At 42.0% G+C, this 19,846-nt stretch overlaps 1 protein-coding gene across 3 annotated transcripts in view; it reads right to left on the reverse strand.

Annotated features, from left to right (window-relative positions):
• Nucleotides 1–1,260: 1,260 nt before the first annotated feature.
• Nucleotides 1,261–19,846, reverse strand: part of PTPRJ (protein tyrosine phosphatase receptor type J) — a 75,739-nt gene continuing 57,153 nt past the window's right edge. For 2 of the 3 annotated variants that reach the window (XM_056353597.1, XM_056353598.1), the window contains exons 8-23: nt 19,030–19,296; nt 18,095–18,361; nt 16,045–16,332; nt 15,656–15,790; nt 12,883–13,093; nt 12,592–12,710; nt 11,933–12,020; nt 10,836–10,877; nt 9,808–9,895; nt 8,599–8,689; nt 7,672–7,745; nt 7,384–7,518; nt 6,872–6,991; nt 5,944–6,104; nt 5,308–5,443; nt 1,261–4,552 (exon numbers count right to left, since the gene is read on the reverse strand). In XM_056353597.1, coding sequence (XP_056209572.1) covers nt 4,394–4,552; nt 5,308–5,443; nt 5,944–6,104; nt 6,872–6,991; nt 7,384–7,518; nt 7,672–7,745; nt 8,599–8,689; nt 9,808–9,895; nt 10,836–10,877; nt 11,933–12,020; nt 12,592–12,710; nt 12,883–13,093; nt 15,656–15,790; nt 16,045–16,332; nt 18,095–18,361; nt 19,030–19,296 — 2,381 coding nt within the window. In that variant the 3' untranslated portion in view covers nt 1,261–4,393. The remainder of the gene's footprint in view (nt 4,553–5,307; nt 5,444–5,943; nt 6,105–6,871; nt 6,992–7,383; nt 7,519–7,671; nt 7,746–8,598; nt 8,690–9,807; nt 9,896–10,835; nt 10,878–11,932; nt 12,021–12,591; nt 12,711–12,882; nt 13,094–15,655; nt 15,791–16,044; nt 16,333–18,094; nt 18,362–19,029; nt 19,297–19,846) is intronic. The other variant, XM_056353599.1, reaches the window with a different exon arrangement.

Genomic DNA, 19,846 nt, shown 5'->3' on the forward strand with positions numbered 1-19,846 from the left:
TCCAAAATCCATTTGCTGCCTGATAGCACCCAGCCAGGAAGGGCATGCAAGGGAGCAGTATTCCAGACTACATACCATTTATCAAGCAAAGAACAGGACAGGAAGATTACATCCTTTCCTGTCTGAACTCCACCTTTTTATTCTCAAAGTCAGTAAACCTAATACATGGCACCACCAGGTACAGAATGAGACTTCCAGATACACAGGATCTGTTCTGCCCACCCCAACAGACTAACACTCCATATGACATCCAGAACACTTGGCTTTACTGAAGTTCTAATATTTCAAATCTGATTTAAGGAAAACAAAAAAGTGAGGGATTTTGCTCCCTAAAAGTGTCCCCGAGGCTGATTGGCCCTGGTAGTGGTGGTCACCTGCTGCAGGTCCTACGCTGGGAAGTTCCTTGTCACAGCTTCTCTTCTGCAGAAAGTCTCATGCAGCGCACTCTAACAACCATCATGTGGCTGGCACGTTCTCCCACTGGAAGATGATGAGACAATCACGCTTTGCTCTTCCCCTCTCACCATGTGGTTGTTTCAGAAAACGCACCAGAGTTATGATGGAGGATCATAAGATTTTACAGTAAGTGTCAGCACCCCGTGATAAATTGCAGAGCTATTGAGTGCCAGTATCACCCTCCAGGCATGTGATCCTCCTTGGGAGTGATTCAGATGGCAACCAGGAATGGAAACCAAGAATTTTAGAAGACACAAGATTTATATGGTAATTTTATATCCATCTGCAGTCAGGTAATCTGTAATCAAGAAGCCAGCTATAACACAACATTACCAAGATATTTCTGCACCCGCTTCTGTCATCACCCCCTGACAACAGGACACCTCTTTCAAGGGATGAAAAAGCCATCACTCTTGGTTTTGTGGAAGTAAAGGAGTCCTAGAAACACTGGTCCTCCCTCAAGGCTGTTTCAGTTAGCGGAAATCTTTTGACTGACCTTGGATGAAGTTATTGTTCCTTTAACCGGTACCAAGCTCTTCATTTAGAGAGACCACCAACTGCCAGAACACAACAGCATCAGGCCCTGTTCCACCAGGCAAGGCTCAATGACAGATTAACACCCTCGCAGGGAGCCCTAGTGACCGTAATACGTACCCAACTCATGTGCCACCCTACAGGATGGGAGCCCACTCTCCTTACCCATTATAAAGCTCCTCAAATTAAATGGGTATTCTAGAAAATTAATTTTATTCAAAAGGAACTGAGAAGAAAACCCCAAGAAAGGAAACACAAGTCAGAAAGTGCTCTAGGATGATGCTTTTTAATTGTTATTTTTATATCTTTAAAAACAAATGAAACCATTAAAACCATTATAGACATGTGCTGAAATTTCCTGTACAACAAATATGAAAACAATTAAGATTTATACATAATTTCAAGATATTCAGCAGTCACTTATTTGACACACATCAACTTTTCCCTTCTTAAGCAGGCCCCAAATGGAAAGAAAGAATTGAACAGAAATGCAGATGTAGTTGCCACACAGTGGAGCTTTCAGCCTGAAAAGCAGGTATCTTTACATAAGCAACAGCAAGAGAAAACATTGGCCAAAGAGACAGACCTCAGCGACTGTAACACACAGAACATCAGAAGGCAGTGAAAAAAGTATTTGCAGGAACTCACATCATCTTGACCAAGACAGATCAACAAGGTAGTAGAGCATTGCCTTTAATCCTCCTCTTCCTGCAGAGATATTCTATGAGGCATGTTCTACTTCCTCTCATCAATACTACGGCCAACTTTGTGTTTACCACATTTTAAGCCTTACCAACTTTTTCCACCTATACCTGCTATCAGCAGGTCATTTCCTTCCAACTTCTGTCTCTTCTCACAATGGGTCAGATTTGGGAATACACGTGTATTAAAAACAGATACTCATTAGATGGCAACACAAGGGAGAATTTGGCACCTGCTTCCAACATCAAAACAACAGGACAGATAGGTTTGCTTTCTCTAACAGTATCTGGGCAGTGACCAGGCAGAAACACATACCATTATAAGCTCGTTTTCTGATGTTCTGCTGCAATACAATGCAAACGTGATCTAGCATAGAAGATTAGTCTCCCTCTCTTCTGTGCTATACAAAACAAGGGCCTTCTGAAGCAAGAGAGCATTCAGCACCCTAAGGCAGCAAGTTCTTGGGAGACCTGCCGTAATCAATACTGTCTCTGCGCTCTGCACAGATGTGCAGTAATTGAAAGCTTAAGAGAGAAAAATATAACATGACTAAGGGGCAGACTTTCTTCCCTCCCAGTTCCTTTGGAATGGTTCTGTTTGGTCCAAGTGGTTTATCTTTGTCATCTGACAGCAGCTTAGAAAGAATGCCAGGTGAGAGATCCACTACGTGGAATGCCAGTTTGGATGGAGTTAGGCAGGATCATTAACCTCGTGGGGTTTTTTGGGATTTTTTTTATGTGTGTGGGGTTTTTTTTTTGTTTTTTTCTTTTTAAGTATTTCAGAGAAAGAAAAAAAATATTCAAGAACCCAGAAGTGGCTGCTACAAAAAACCCCAAAAAACACTCCCCAAAACCCTGAAAGCTGAAGCACACTGTGGTTTGTCCTCCAGTTTTGTTCACACATTGCACACCACAATTTCACTCCAGGTTGTAAAAAATTCCACGGTATACCTGTAAAGTTACAGCTGTGCACCAGGAATTGCTACATTTTCCTTCAGCTGACAGTGGACTCTGAGGTCGCCAGGTTCCACTGTACTGTCACATACACTCCTAGCATCTGTAGCTTCTTCTGACAACTCTGCTATAACAAACAAAAACCCAAAACAACACAAAACAAAGCAGCAGAATACCAGGGACTCTGGTTATTAAACCTTCATAAGACTTTCACCACTTTATAGCTATTCTATAGCATTATTCATAAACTTTGTATTCCTCTGCAATGCAACCAGTGCAATGATCCAAAGACCAAAAACTACACCCCCCCACCCCCCACCCCCACCTAATTAAAATTAAGAAGTCCTTCATTGGTAATGCCTTCATAAGTCTAGCAGTTATGTACCAGCAAAATAATTCCAATCTGATCCTTGACTTGTAAAATCAGCAGCTAGGGGGTTTCTGCTTGTTTGTTCCATTTTTAAAAGGACCAGTTAAAACAACAGCAGCAGTATATTGCAGGTAATTATAAAACCATTACATTAGGTCAATGAGATGCAGGCAGGTAAGATGCGTCTCAGTTTTGAATGGCTAAAACAACTGAGAAATTGGTCTTTACAGGAGAATTTTGTGCAATTTGTTCTGGTAGAAACAGTAAAGCCTGTCAATCTGGGAGTGCTTGGACACATGGAACCTTCGTTTCGACATTTTCACAGATTTATATATTTGAGAAAAAACAACAACAATGATAAAAAGACACCAACCTGAGTAAAACTCTATTAGAATAGAGTGATCATTATTCAGTAAATTATATATTGCACCTTTAAATAAATCATTATAAATTGTATAAAAACAGGAATATCAGCCAGGAACAGGGAGAAGCTATTCTGTCCTTCATACACACCCACACATACCCGCACACACATTCACATACTCACTTGCTCAGTTTTTTTTTACTATAGTTAAAGCTTGGAGTGACAGACCACACTCCTTTTGCTCTAGCAGAGGCACCGAAACATTAAGGCAGGGGCTATTTGTGGTGAAATGCAAAAACAAAGCTCACCTCCAAACTTCTGGAGAGTCCTGCCAACAGTGCAACTACAGTTAAGTTTGACATAAGCCTTATTTAAAAATCTGTGTTCTCATTAGGAGTTTCAGTACAAAAATAGAATCTCTGCTGGTTTTTTTCTAGAGTAGCAACTGGAAAAGGCACAATTTCCAAATATAAATGTCCATTTGAAGGAGCTGTTTGTACTCCTTTTTTAAATAAACAGGAACACAGAAAAAAAAACCCCAAAACTCACAGAGGCACATATCTATTAGCTAAGTAATCAGATACAGTAGATAAAATATGTTCCTGAAACTTATAATTAAATATATTAAAACAGCCCACAAGCCTGGTGTCTGTAAATAAAATCATATAAAATTGTAATAAAAAGCTTGTGTTATTATTTTAATATTAAATACTAGCTCACCGTTCATACTGCAAATGCTATTTTCACTTATCAGTACTGTTAAATTCCCAAGAAAAAGCAAGATTCTTCTGTTAACTTTAAATAGTTTTGCTTGGTTTGTTTTTTGTTTTGTTTTTCTTTTATATCAATCTGCAGCTCCTGACAGAATTGGTTTTCCTTCCGCAGATCACATCGTCAAATGCAGACAGAACTGGAGAAGCCAGACACTCCACACAATCCTGGAAAACTTGAGCAGAACATCTCCCTTTCCTATGTGCAGGTAACGCCTCCTGGAGACATGGCATTCCTTCCAGGCTATGCGTGGTAGCCATTTGCCTTCCCGAAGCCTGGCCCAGGTGTGAAATTCTCATAGATTGCCATTGCTGTCATGTTTTGGTAAATAAGATCTGTTTTCTTGTCTTTCTGGGATTTAATAATATCCATAACACACTGGTTTAGGAAGACGTACTGGTCCTGATGAAAGAAAGAGAGGGTAATACATTTCTAGAAAATAACTCAATTTTGGAAGTAATTCTGCTCCTGAATACAGATTCTGGGGTTCGGATGCACTGCGCTGAATGCTATCGGGGAGTATATTTTAGAAGTTGTACGTATAGTTCATGGGAAACAGGACTGGAAAGGACCTCATGACATCATCTGATCAACCCTCCGTAAAGAACTAGGATCAAGTTTTCCGTCATGCCTAACTCCCTCTTAAAAGACCTTCATGATGGACAGTTTACAGCCTTTTTCAGATCAGCTTGAGTTAATCCACACACCTGTCCAGACTGATGTCATAATTTCAACAGGAACATGGGTGTTCCTGCAGAACAGAACTGAGACGACTTGACTGAAGATAATTCTGGCTCACAGCTGTAAGGATAAAACTATAAAACTCACATGGGTGAAAGAAGCTGCAAAAAAGCCCCCCAAAACCAAAACAAACCAACTTTTTCAGGATTTGATTCTTTCCAGCTGCAAATGCCACTCCTACAAAGTACTCTGTAAAGAGATTGCTCGGATGTACTATGGCCCCTGGCTGCAACTACTTTCGTGGGAAGAGATGAGGCAGGAAGGAGGGAAGATAAATAAATATCAAATAAAAAGCAATTTCAGATTGCTTCTTAGTATCTAATCTTCCTATAATTTTGAAGTACACCTTGAGCCTACCCTTCCTGGATTATTACGCATATTGGAAAAACATGCTGCTGGACGAAAGACAGCCTTACCTCAGTTTGCACCATTAAAGGTCGGTGCATGCGAAGATCATACACCACTCCATAGACATCCACAGTGTTCTCCATTTCAATCTGCTGAATCAGGCGGTCAATGGCAATGAATGTTCCTGTCCTCCCAACACCAGCACTGCAGTGACATGGGGAAAGCTATTTACTGCTTTCTCTCAACCACCTGCTCACCAGTGGCCTGCCAAAACACCAGTGAGTCTAGCAAAATGCTTTCTCTTATTGCAGTGGCACGGGTACTAAAAGCCTCTGCAGCCCAGTGGGTGGTTCTTACTACCACCAACAGGGAGGGAGGACATGCTTTTGGGCTTCCCAGTCTTGCACTGGCACAAGGTTACCTGTAAAAGTACTGGAAAAGGCAGCTTCTTGAGCTAAGTTTTCCAGGCTAGGACACAGGGTCTATTCTAATGAAATTTTGTGTCATGTACTTTGCTACCTATATAGCATTGCTACCTTTCTGAGGCATGGGGCAAAGGTTTTAATTTGGCAGGATGATTAGCCCATGGCCTTAAGCAAAGAGACTTACTTTTTTTTTTTCTTTTTCTAAATCACATTGAAAAGAATTGTTTTTAAAAAAGCCAGAAGATAAAAATGTGTCTAACACAAATATGTTCTTCCTACCTGCAGTGCACCAGAGTAGGAGAGTCGATTGGATTTTGACTGCTGTACTCATGAACAAGGTGTCTGAAGTTGATGAGAAGGTCTGTTGTCTCCGGCACTCCATGATCTGGCCAGGAGGTGAAATGGAACTGGCGCACCGTGTGGCTCTCTGGCGTGTTAGACTAGGGGAATACACATCAGGGGAAAAACAAACAAACAAATAAAGAAACCGGCTCCAGAGGAGCAACAGTAGGGCTTCCAGACATATGTACTGGGCAAAGCTCAGCTTCACTAGGTGCCTGTTACAAACCGTGCAGTAATTTGATCAATGATATTTCAGTTTCCCTCCTCCTGCTCTGGTAGAGAACACTTCGAAATAATTTCCTTTTACTTTTCACTTTACTCCAAGATCATCTCTGCTGCATTTCATTTGCTGACAGAAACAGCTAATTGTTCAGTCTAGCAGACAGGACAAGTATCTGCGTAAGCAGAAGTTCTGCGTAAGGTGCGAGTCTCAGAGAAACACCAGCTCAGGACCACTGACAGGGCAACCAGCAATTCCCATTAGCAGGCCAGATTTTGCTGGCAGACCCCTTTATGCCACAGGGAGGCTCTTACTGACAACTCACTCCCACCACTGGATATGTTGCTAAAACAGCTGTGAGAAGCCAGGGCTTCCAAACATACACACAAGTACCACAGGAATCTCGTCGTCAGCGAATAGTGTGAAAGATTTTAAATCAGACTTCTGGCAGAAAGCAGTCCAATATGCTCCAAGCCTCAAATAAAAATAAACAACTTTTATCCTTCTCCCTCAGATAACTCTGAATTTCATTAAGTTTTAGTGAAATTATTATATATTATCACATCAGTGTTGCTTAACATGTGAAGTCATAGTGATGCAATAAATCACTTCTACAGATACACTAACAACTGGGGGGGGACTCACCTTTTCTACAGTGAAGTCCCTTATTGTCCATTCTGGAAGGACAACCTCCGAGACCATTGTCACAGTAATGTCACCGTAGCTCTTGGATTGTTTGTCTGGCCAGTATTGCTCACATTTGGTCTAAGAAGAGAGTTGCAAGATGAGGCACATCATACACAGCAGCTGACTCTAGTTTTAAGTAACACCCCACCTGAAGCAGGGCTAGAAAGCACATCGCCCTTCCCAACAGCCCATTCCTGGGCAGAAGCTCTACCAAAACCATTCCTCAGGGAGAAGAACCCACCCTTAAAGGCAGCAATTCCACAACCCTCCTGAGATTATCTTTTCTAGTAGTCAGCAGATATAAAATGGGGAAAAGCTAAAAAAATGGGGCTTACTTAATTTAGAAAACAGTCTTCCAGTAAGTGGATGGTTTTTAAAAGAAAGAAGGTCTCCAGCCTACTAGGGTAACACCAAAATTAGAAGAGACGCAACAGTCTTCAAGAGATGGTTCAGTTTTAATAGAAACATACCCGGGCTTGTTCAACACATTTTGTCAACATCACAATAGAGTAAATATTCTTTTCCCAAATCATGCGCCAGAAGTCTTCTATAGTACTGGGTAAAGGGCCCTGTGCGGCAATAAAGGCCTTCTTTGAGTTATAGCCCTAAGACAAAAAGCCCAAAATAAATATATATATACACACACGCACACATGCATTAATGAGACAAAAAGCCAATTTTAAACATCATCATGAGCTGTTAAGCCTACATCATAAAAACACGCATTATATTTCATTTCAACTAATGAAGCAACTTACAGGCATATAGTTTGCATTAATATAATCGTCAGTTGCAGAGTTTTGATCTGAAAGTTTCACACGAGAAATATCATCTGCAGAAAGAAAAAACGAAAAGAAAATGAGGAATTTCAGAACCTGAACCTTTCAGCAAAATACTGCTCATCTAACACATGATTTCTAAATAAAAGGTGTTTTATAACAGTGTGCGTTTTAAGAATAAGAATATAACTTCAGTGATCACAAATAGCAGCAGTTTAGAACTTTTGTAATGAAAGCCTTCAGAAAACCGAGTTGTTAGGATAAAGACTCAGAATACTGAACAGATATTTTATTTTTAAAAAAATATGGTATGTTTTTGCATAGATATGTATTTTTAATCCAACAAGAAATTTACTATAGTTTTAACTACTAGAGAAAAATGTAATTTGTCTCCTGCTGCCACCGCAGCTGTTTTTCCTCCAAAGCACCCATAAGTACCCGTCACTGTTTGCCTTCCAACTCCTCCTTACATGCTGCTGCGCTGGGGTGCCCACAGCCAGCTTGGCCGGGTGCGGAACTCGGGTTCAGTGGCACGGCTGCCCAGCTGGGCCACAGCTCTGCGCATCTGTGTGGCCACAGCAGCTCTTACCCTCTTGGGTTTGCCGCCTGGGCTGCAAGTTTCTCACGAACAGAAAATTACAATTATTTAATTAAGGAAAAGCTCTTTAAGGAGCTTCCTTGAGGGAAGCTTGGGAAATTTAGGGAACATTCTTGAGGGAAAACTCCTGAGGTTTGCTTCTACAGTGATTTTGGGAACGCAGCAGCCCAAATTCATTCATTTGGCAATTAATGACATTAGCCCCTCTTTGAAACCTCTGGCTACTATTGAAGCCAGGTTAACTGAACCCAAGTGTTTTCATGTAAAAACTTGACCAGTAGAAGATGCAAAACCGAAGAGTAACTCACATGGTAGGACATTGTTGTATCTGTTTTTTCCCCTGTTCTCGGCAAGTTCAGCAGCAAATTTGGGCTGATGAACACCAGCAGACTTGAGTTCCTACAATAAAAGAGGGCCTTACCAGCACATGGTCCTGGTCTGGGAACCAGACATAACTGAAACAGACAAATGCTCCAAACACCTTCGGCCTTTGCTGTAACAGCAGGCACATTGAACTGGGATAAATGACAGAAAGAATCATCTTTTTACATAGCAGGAGCGTGACTGCGGCAGAGCAGACGGAGAAGGGATGAATAAGGAATGCAGGCACAGCAGCATGTTTAAAACCCAGAGGGGGGTTGTAAAGCCCAGAACCAGTTTTGCAGAAATAGACAACATGGACATCAATGACACTGACAGCAAGGGTGCACCCGTTCTGACCCCTGGGCAGCGACCTCCCTCGCATAAGCTCTGCATCACAGGGAGGAAGGGAGCAAGTACATCATGAAAGGACAGAAGGAAGCACAATCTCAGAGGAAGGCAAGGCAGAGCACAAGCCTGAAAAATGCAATCAAAGGGACAGAATTTCATCTGGAAAGAAGAAGAAAGTCAGTTAATAGCTTCAAGGAGATGAAAAAAATTGAGATTTTTTAACAGCAGACATGGCAACACAGAATCCTTACTGACACTTGATTTGCGTTTTGTACCCTGCTAACAGCTAAGCTTTAGCACATTTCACAGAAAACCATTTATGGTCCCTAAGCTAATCACAATTGCTGTTCCTCTGACTGCTCCGTCCAGCTATGCACAGGTGTGGTTTGCAAATCACACCTACACACTGAAGAAGTCAGTGCTGTTAGCAAGAGACCTGTCTTGCTGTGTAGAAAAACAAAAGATAAAAAAACCCCAAAGTGCAGAGAAGTGAAATAGCTCTCCTGAGGCTGACTCTATAGTGCAACTCAGGCAAGGACTGAGGAGACGCTGCCTCTGACGAGAGCTCTGCCCAGCAGGCCATGCTGTAAGCTCACAGGGTGAGAGAATAGTTCAGGATGTGAAGTATTTATCATGCACTTTGGAGCTGAATCCGAGAAGGGAAGGCTACACACGCGGCGTAATAATCTCTGTTATAAAGATCCCTTCCCTCCCACTCCAGTCAGCCTCCTGTATGCTCCGTAGGAAAGCTAATTTGCCTTTCCAAAAACATTTGTCATGAAGCTCTCTCCACTGAGGGCACATACCTCATACTCTTCAGCAAAACCACAGTTGGAGTCAGCTTGCTGCTTCTTAAAGTAGGACTCGAAGTTCTCCACTTTAATGATTTTTGATCTGAAATGAGAAAAGCCATGTACTGGTAACTGAGATTACGTAAATAAACCATGAATTCAGTTAATGTGTTAGAAAGTATGCTTTACTTACTTCTTGATTCTTCAAGGGAGGGTGGGGGGGAAGAAAAAAAGGCTGATTAGACACATGCAGCTTATTTTTCACTATGTGAATCTAAGAATGAAAGCACGACTGTTAGTAGCAGCTACAAAACCGTGCATTTACAGGGGACAGGTTACCAAGCACAGGATTTAACTGATCTGTTAAACCAAGGTGAGAATAGCGCATCCTTCAGGAGAAGGGTATCACAGATGCCATCAGTCAGCTGCTTCTGCACTCCCCTCAGACTTGCCTCATTCCCTGGTGCATTTTATGTAAACTATCAAAGTCTGCACAGGTGGGACTTCATGGGCTGCTCTGGCCAAGACTTCCCACCAGCACAAAAATTCGATAATGTGATTCAATTGCACTGTCTGTGACTTCCAATATATTGTGGTTACCCTCCCACGGCAAAGCTTGTACAGTATCAGGATTGTCCAAGTTCATGGCTCAGCACAAAGTAATCATAAAGCAAAGGAAAATCCAGGACACAGTGCAGAACTGTGCCTATGTGCACTTTATCAACAATTTGGATTGTTCCCTCGATGTGCACGGAAGCCCACGTTTCATTCAAACATCCTCTTTTTTCAAAACTCCGTGGAGCATCTGTGCGTCTAATAACAACTCACAAAGTGAGCGCTCCAAATCCCTGCGGCAGCTCAAGAAGTGTCAATCAATGTCATTAAATAATTAGTCAGCAGGCTAGAGTCTTTAAATTCCACGAGGAATTAATATTGAAAAATTCTATATAAAACTGCACAGAAAACCAGGATCAGGGTTCACATTAAGTTTTGCAAATATCACTTGAGCTCAGAAAACAATGTGTGAAAGGATATGGACTTACTTAATGGGAGAAAAGGACACTTCAGTATTTCTTTTATCTTTCCTATATGGTGAAAGAAAACAACACAATACACAGCAGAATTTAGTGGGATGCATATTAAATTTGTGACAACAGCTATTTCCTGTGCAAAACAATTTCTTTTAAAGCATCTTATCCTGTGCAAAAAAACCCTTCTCAGGCAAACCCTACACCTGAAGCGAGAACAAAATACTCCATTCTTCATTCAGTGGTGCTGTGCAATGGGACCGTTTCTTTCTGTCAGACCCAGAGTACAACACCTGGACACAAAGCATATGGTTTGGTGGAACAAGCACATCCGAGGGATCCACGCTGTTAGCTAGCATCTCGGGAGAATCGCTGCTAACCCCAGAATGCCCACACTGACTGTTCAGCAGCCATGTGTCAGTGGTGCAGAAAGTGGCAGCTGAATGAAAGTAAGTGCTCCTAGCTTTAGAGGAAGCTCTTCTCAGTATTGTCCACAGCTACTGGACATGCCTGTAAATATAACAGCAGTTAATCAGAAAAACTAAGAAAACTGGACTAAGGGCCCTACAGCCAATTCTTTAGAAAGGATGTACCGCACAACCAGAAGCAGGAAAAGGGCTCTGAAGTCCCAGATCATTTGGAAAACACTGGAAACAGGAACCAGCTCAATTCCTAGGCAACTCACCAGCTTCTAGAAACTCCGGAATAGAGATTTCACGTAACAGGCCATCAAGCAAGTAAAAAGTGTGATTAATGGTTCATTTAAAATAAAACCATCCAAGATATAATTACATATGTCTTTTAGCACAATAATTTGTGATGTTTTCTCACTTCTGACTGAATGACTTCATCAGCATGCATGAATTCAGAAGAGCTAAACAAAACAAATCTTAACTTGTCAGTTTGTAACTATGGGGTTGAAAAAAATAATTTAACTAGTTTGGCACATCCACTCTAATCTGTGACATACAAACAAGGCTTTTAACAGAACGTATTTTAAAACCTCATGACAGAAGCGCATAAAACAAAGAGAGGCCTTTATAGGAGAAAGATACAGAAGTGAAATACTTGTGGTTCCTCATCACAGCAAATGCATAATGAACACACATTACCTTCTCCTTCTCCAGAATATGAAACCCCCTATAGAAACTACAGCCAATATAGCTAAAAGGCATCCAATAACAGCTCCAGCAATAACACCTGGTAAAAGAGAACCAGTATTACTCATTACTGATTTACCTCCTTGGTAATGATTTAGCTCAATCAACACGCTACAAGAGAACCTCAGAAGTGACAGAGCACACTCCGCTCTACTAAACATCTATTCTCTACTGCGTCCTTTGTCAGTACCAGTATTGAAAGCTCATCAAGAATAATAAACCAAGCATGATAAATTAATACAAAATTGGCATCAAAGGACCAGTATTTGCATTCTAATACATCCGCTTCTAATTTACCAGAACTGTTAGTACATCAGCTGCTTTTTGCTACTTGTTTCTGTACCAAAGTCTCACTGTGCCATCCAATCCCTTTTAGTGTGTCATGAATAGCACAGCTTTCTGTTACTTCTGCAGGGGAAAGCACACATGGGAAAAAGAGGTCACCTGCAGGGCTATATGCAAGCTATGAATTTACAGAGCGGTTCACTGCAAAGCTAGAAAGAAACAATTCAATACAGAAAAAACAGAACAGCGTGTGTTTTGCTGTTATGAAACTTGCCACACACTGTATATGTGCCAAGCCACCAGTCCTGTAATTGACATTTCCATACCTGGATCCTGGGGTAGCAAAACTGCCTCAGAACAGGGTGAAAATGATACGTAACTATCTTCCCCCACAATGATGTTGGCCATAGTAAAGGTTATGTTAGTGAAACCTGCAATGCTTGCCCTGTTGGTAAGGGAGAAGAAAAAAAACCAAAGACAGAGAGACAGGTACATTACATGGTTTTAACAGACATAAGCAAAATCTGTAATAAGCAAAATCTGTAATCTTTTAATCAGACAATCTTTTAGCTTTCAACTCCAGAAAAATTACCCAAACAGTGGTTTGAGATAAATACCTGTATGAATGAAGAGGAATCAATGGTCCGTTTTCGTAGGCATACATTGTGTTTCCCTTGCCGACATTAATGATGTTTGTACCATTCTGAGAACGGAAAGAAGGTGATTTTGCCTGCTCTATATCTATGACGTATGTTACATAGGTGACTGTCGTCCTCTTCTTGAAATCTTTGTATGTGTTGTTCAATTTAGACTTCAAAGACCCACAACCTTCAGGGAAAAACAAGGCCATATGTAGTATACATCACGCACTGATTTTTGTATTGCTTGGTGCGATGCCCAAGACTGTCACATTAACCACAGCTGCCATTACTCTGTAAGAGCTGCCTGAAATGAAAGCCTGAGCGCACCAGACAATCTCAGAAACCTCTTCTGCTGCAGTGCAATCTACTGAACTACCTCCCTACTCCCCAACACTGTTTGTTTTAATCTCACTGGTTTTACCTCCACGATGTATAGCAGAGCTTCTCTGTAAAGCGGTGTTAAGTAGTAGACTCCAGCGTCCTCGTGGACACCCTTCGCGAGACAAGCCAGCCATACCCATATGTGCTCTGTCAACTATCATATGTAGCCGAGTACAATGCAAACAGTGTAGAAAAAGTCAATTGGTATTTGCTAACACTGTGCTACCGAAACAGCATCAAGCCTCATTCAGGGTGACACCAAACTTGTCCTGAGCTATAGGTCCTTGCTACATCTTACAAGAAGTCTCACACCTAAACCCTAAAGAGACAAGAGTTAATTTCTGCCTTTTCTTGACACAGACAAGCACTGGCCAAAGCAGTATGTCTTCCAGAAGACAAAGAAGAATAGGCTACTGTAGTCAAACAGTGGCCAACAGGATACCACCTGCAGAACAGCATCCCTTTACAGTGTCTGTTGTTAGAAGATGAACCCTAGAAACTTGAGGCAGATTATACAGCTGATGCCCATGTGATTTAAGAGGTAATAAACAAGCTCAAAATAACAGTTGTCCAACAACTCAAGCGCAAACTGATGTAAATACTCAAAGCGTTGCAGGAGGAAGAATCTTGCTCATTTGACTGCAGTTTGCATACGCTGCTCCCTACCAACTGCCTTACAAAGCCAAAAGCTCCTTCTAAAAGCAGATATAGTATCAAATTCACCTTTAAAAAGGAGAAGCCTTGCAGGAGCTCTGAAAGGTGGAAAAGCTCCAGTAGCTTTTCTATAGTTGTGTAGACATGGTCTGACCTGCCACCAGCAGCAAAGCTCTCACCAACTATAACTGCAGGAACAGGGGGCAAGACAGCTTTTCTAAAGCAGTGGCTTGGTTACATTAAAAGCAGCTGAGGTTGCAATTAACTCAGTTGCCTAGAAATGGGTGTTCAATCTGCGTGAGATACGTTATATGCCCTGCCCAGTCCCTAGTTTCCATTCCAAAAAGATGTACATCTTGGGCTGTATCTGCAGCTCCTTGGGGATGTCTTGGCCATCACCTCAGGACGCCTCAAACAGCCACAGACACCATTGCTTACACAACCGAAAAAAGTCCCCTCTATCCAGCCTAAAGGTAATGAATGATGTCTGTTTTAAGACAGGGAAATACATCTCAAGCATATTAATGCTATTTCAACACTAAAAAGCTGAAGCTATGCTTGGCTGTAAGGATAGTTTTCTGCTCCTATCAAAGCACTCAGATTCTAAATTATAAACACGGGTGATCTTCCTTATTTCAATCACATCTTGAAAGTCCTCTTTCTTGAATAACTTGCAATCAAAATCACACAGAAGAACATGCTGAATCTCATCAAGACTAAACAGGACTGGGTGAAGGTACAAGCAGAGCTGTTGCTGCATGCAAGAGATCCGACATTCAAATCAGCAACTCTGGGGCAGCTACATAGGCATGTGAAAAGTAAGAATTTTCTACATATGTTGGACATATGTTGTATGGAAACCACAGAAGACCGACCTACAGTCAAATTGCTGCAAGATGAACTTCCACAGTGTTAAGACAAAGGTTAAGCATGAATGTGAAATCCCACTTGGGGGGAACAATCTCCAGCAGCTGCTTTATTCCTCCAGCGCACTGGCAGAGATGAAAAGAAGTTCAACTGGAACCTATGCTGCAAAGTTCGTTCCTTAATTTTACGATTTATCACTGGACATCCACCAAAGACACTTCTCTATTTTGATTCTTTAAAGAGGTGAGTTTGAAAGAGTACCCTCTAGCTTTCCATGGCATTCAACCTCCCACAGCGCGTAATGCTGACAATGCTATTCAAAAGTGTTCCACTTGCACTGCCTCTCAGTTAATGAAGTATTTTAAGTAACATCAGAAGGAAAGTTCTCTTTTTTTTTTTTTTTTTTTATTTTTATTTTTAAAAGATCTCACTGCAGACATCTTCCAGCTAAAGAAGGGAGGGGGAAAAACATCCCACATTCCAAAGCTGCTTATTATTAGTAGCCCTGAAAATTACTCTGTGGGAGAAAAAAAAAAGGATACCACACACTCTTGTGGCAGGAATCACCTGCAGATCAAGTTGGCGACAGCACAGTGGCAATACATATGACACTTACATACAAGGATAATTCAGGCTGGAAAAGGCTGAGTTAAAACAGTGGCTTTCTGAAAACAAGGAGTGATCTGACTTCAAGTAACCAAAGTATGTGCCTTGTGATTTTTGAAAGGTGATTGAAAATAATGAGTCAGCTTTTTCTCTATCCATTTAACTCCTCTTTAGAGTTTAAAACACAATGCTGTCTCATAATTGTTTCACACAGCTACAAGATACTATCATAGTATCTTACCTTGTTCTTCTGTTGTGATCATCACTGCATAGGCTTTCAACGGTCCATTCACTGACTCAAAATCAGAGAATTCAACAGATAATGAGCTGTGACTGACTGCCTTGACTAAAGGAGCTTTGCTTGGAGCAGGTGGGTCTATAAACAGAAATTTTTTTAGTACCTTAACAACTGATAAAGAAAAGTTTTCCGATCATGAAAACGCTGTAATACTGGTGCTGTTCATATAATGCGTATTTACTGTGAGTCACATTAGACTTTGCATGAATGTAGTGTTTTATTCATAATCTGTAGGCTGATAATGTACTGCACATCATGTCTGGTATTCTGTAATCATTAAGTTAATATTTCGGTTCTACAAATATCTTTCATTCTCAAATGTTAATGCTCACCAGTAATGCTTGTATTACACATTTGCTGCACTGGACGGCTTTCAGAACTATTTGAAAGAGTTGCAATAGTAACAACATAGGTCCTGAAATAATCCAAAGACAATGTTCTGAAGGTTTCCTCTGAGCCTTCTCTCATACAGGATGGAGCCCATTCTTCTTTTTCCCATGTATCATTAAAGATTTTAATTTTGAAGCCGGAATTGTTACCAGAAGGACATTCCCATTTCAGCATCAGGGAAGACTGCTTGGCCACTGGTTCACAATGAAATGAATTCACTACTGCAGGAACTGGGAAAAAAAAAAAAAAAAAAAAAGAGAAGAAATCAAGTAACGTCGTAAATAGAAAAAGATGTCTATTTATAAGTTCTGTGTATACATGTCTGTAAAACTTGAGTACTCCTTTCCACTTTTAAAAAGGTGAAGCTACTGCCTAGAAGGACTTACTACCCTACAGGGGAGAGAAGTATTTAGCACACTAAGAACACAAACCTCTTCCGTGTCCTCTGACTCCGCTGCAGACAGGTTTACTGAGAAAATTTAGGTTGAGTATCTGACAGGATGAGCAAAGTTTCCAAAATACTGTTCAACCATTGAACATACTACTCCAAGAACATTTTTAGAGTAGTATGTAGATTGACACTAACTCCATGTATAATTACATAAAACTCTTAGTGGCCAACAAATTGGAAAACATAACCTCTGTGCGCTTTAGAGCACAGCAGCAGCCATCCTCAAGAGCAGCAGCAACATCATCTCAGCTTCTGTGAGTGTCCTATAGGACACAATATAAAAATTCCAACCTTATGATCAGATACAAAAAGACATTTTAAAAGTTAACATAGCAGTAACACTGAGGAAAGGTCCCTCTAAACTAAAAATCTCCTAAAACTTGGCCTTCAAGACCAAAACTCCTGTAACGTTTACTATTCTAACACACGGTAAAGTTACCCACGACTTTGATGAAGTATTTAATACTTCCAAATAAAGGGGTAAAAAACCCTCATGGATTAAGTTATTTTGTTATTAAAAATGGGGATTACTTTAAGAAACTAAGGAGAATCAGAACTGTGTACCAGAAGAAACAGATTTAGTTAAAACATAGCTGTGAGTGACTGGGACTTATTTCTACTGCATTTTATAAAGATTTCTTTTCCTCTAGTGACACTGTCAGCTACTCCTACAAATACGGTGAAATTATAGAAGGTTCCAGGGTTTATGTCTGTAATAACAGCTCTGGTGACGCTGGCTGTCTGGTTTCTAGAGGAGGAACCATGACTTTGTATCTCTCTCCTGTACGCGTAGTTAGAAGTATCATCTGTGCTCCATGGGAAAAATCAAAGAACAGCAAACTCTAGCTGGGTATGGAACACAGGGCTGGGGTCCATGAAGTCAAGGGGAGACTCCATCAATGCTCACAAATACTTACTGACACACACAGACAGAAAAAGCAGAAGCACAGCCACACTTGCACATTTTGGAAAGACTGAGAATTACAAATAGCCAAGCAGCACTTTCACAGTACCAGACTCTCTAAAACAGGTTGATTCTGGGGCACCTCTGGAAACCCCACCGAGGAGCTCTGGGGCAGATTCACTTCACCTCAGACAAAACAGGACAAAACTAAGGAAAGGAACAGCAGCATATATTCACAAGGGGGGAAAACGGTCACGATGCCCAGCATGAGGATCACAGGAATACCTCAACCTTCTCTCTGCTGCCGAGCTGAGCAGAGCAGCGTGGCTGAGCGCCACACAGCACAGTACTGCTGACAGCCCAGCTGCAAGCCCGGGCCCCTCCAAAGGGGGAATTTCCCAAGACACAATTCACGTTCTGTGGAAGCCCTTCAAAATAAGAGCCTGAGGGCCTGCTCCACAAGGAGAAGGCAACAATTCCCCCACGCACATATTATAACATCACTGACTGCAGGTAGGCTGTGTACAGCAATTCCCCCTGAAAAAATACTGCACTTCAAGCCTCAGGCAGGTAGGCAGAACCCTGTGCTGCACAGGAACACACATCCCAACAGCAACTGCAAGAAACTGTGACTTACTTGTATACAGGCTGATGGACATCGCTTCTCCTTCCGTCTGACCATCAGCCGCTACTGCAAATACTGTGAAACTGTACATCGTCCCAGGGAATAACTCAGTAATTTCAACTTCAGTGACATTGGATGACAGGTTCCTAACAGAGGTACCACTTACAACCTCTATCCTGTACGTGTAGGAGCTGGAAGCAGTGGTGTTCACTGCCCATGTTAAGCTGACTTTCTCAGCACCAACATACTCCGCCTTGAGATCCTGGACTGGGCTGGGCTCTGTGAAAGGCAAGACAACAATCTGTTACCCTGCAGCAACACCTGCTCACACACACGGACAGAGGGAACACAGCACACCGCCACCTCACCCTCTTCACATCACTCACTGCTCAGAGTGCAGGGGCACCCCAACAGCATCACCACATGCTCCTGGATGCTTCTGCATCAATGGGCAGCTAAGAGAGACTGAAGAAAAGTCATTCTGAGTCATTCTGAGTGCACATCATCTCCCTTCGACACTCCAAAGGAGAAGCACAGGCCATCACTGACCACTGCTCCCAGGGCTTCCCTTGGGAATCCAGAGAGGTGGACAGGAAAGGAATCAGTATGGTGGGAAGGGAAGGGGTGCTTTTGTATGTTTGTTGTTTGGGGTTTTTTTTGGTTAGTTGGATTTTGGGCTGCTTGTTGTGTGGATTTTTTGTTTCAGGGCAGGCGGTGGGGTTAGAGGTGTATGGTGGTGGTTTATTGTTTGTTTGTTGGGTTTTTTTTTTCTTTAAATAAAATACAGTTGGAGCTATGCTTCCTCTACATATTCACACCTCATTCTTAGTAGGTAGGCCAGGTAAGCCTTGTATTATATTTCAACCCTTTCACAGGTAGGCATAGCCCTGTGCTGCACAGGAAAACACAGTCCACTAGAAATGGGGATCCAAACAACCGTGACTTACTTGTATACAGGCTGATGGACATCGCTTCTCCTTCTGTCTGACCACCAGCTGCTACTGCAAATACTGTGAAATTGTACATCGTCCCAGGGAATAACTCAGTAATTTTAGTTGTGGTGACAGTGGACGTCAGGTTCCTATCAAAGGTACCACTTACAACCTCTATCCTGTACGTGTAGGAGCTGGAAGCAGTGGTGTTCACTGCCCATGTTAAGCTGACTTTCTCAGCACCAACATACTCCGCCTTGAGATCCTGGACTGGGCTGGGCTCTGTGAAAGGCAAGACAACAATCTGTTACCCTGCAGCAACACCTGCTCACACACACGGACAGAGGGAACACAGCACACCGCCACCTCACCCTCTTCACATCACTCACTGCTCAGAGTGCAGGGGCACCCCAACAGCATCACCACATGCTCCTGGATGCTTCTGCATTAGTGGCTGGTAACAGCAAAGCAAAAAAAGAGGCAACTCAAATACAATCTTCCTTTCATGTTCAAAAGCAGCAGGACAGGTCACAATGGTGCCAGCACTCCCAGGGTTTCCCCTGGCAATCCAGAGAGGTGAGCAAGGACAAAAGAGTAGGCGGGAAAGACAATGGTGCCACATCTCTGCACAGCAAAAACTAAGGAAGATCAAATATCACTGGAAGAGGAACAGAGGTGATGGCCCAGGCTCCCTGTTTTTCTGCAACTCTTGTGCCCCGCACTCACTCCCGTGGCAGAGAGACCATCTCCAAAACCCCTCTTTCCAGCACCCTATTCTCTGCATCTTCAAAACAGGGCTACTAGCCATCAGGCAGCACAGGAGAAAATTTTG

The sequence above is a fragment of the Falco biarmicus genome, chromosome 10 (assembly GCF_023638135.1).
Source record: "Falco biarmicus isolate bFalBia1 chromosome 10, bFalBia1.pri, whole genome shotgun sequence".
Classification (NCBI taxonomy): domain Eukaryota; kingdom Metazoa; phylum Chordata; class Aves; order Falconiformes; family Falconidae; genus Falco; species Falco biarmicus.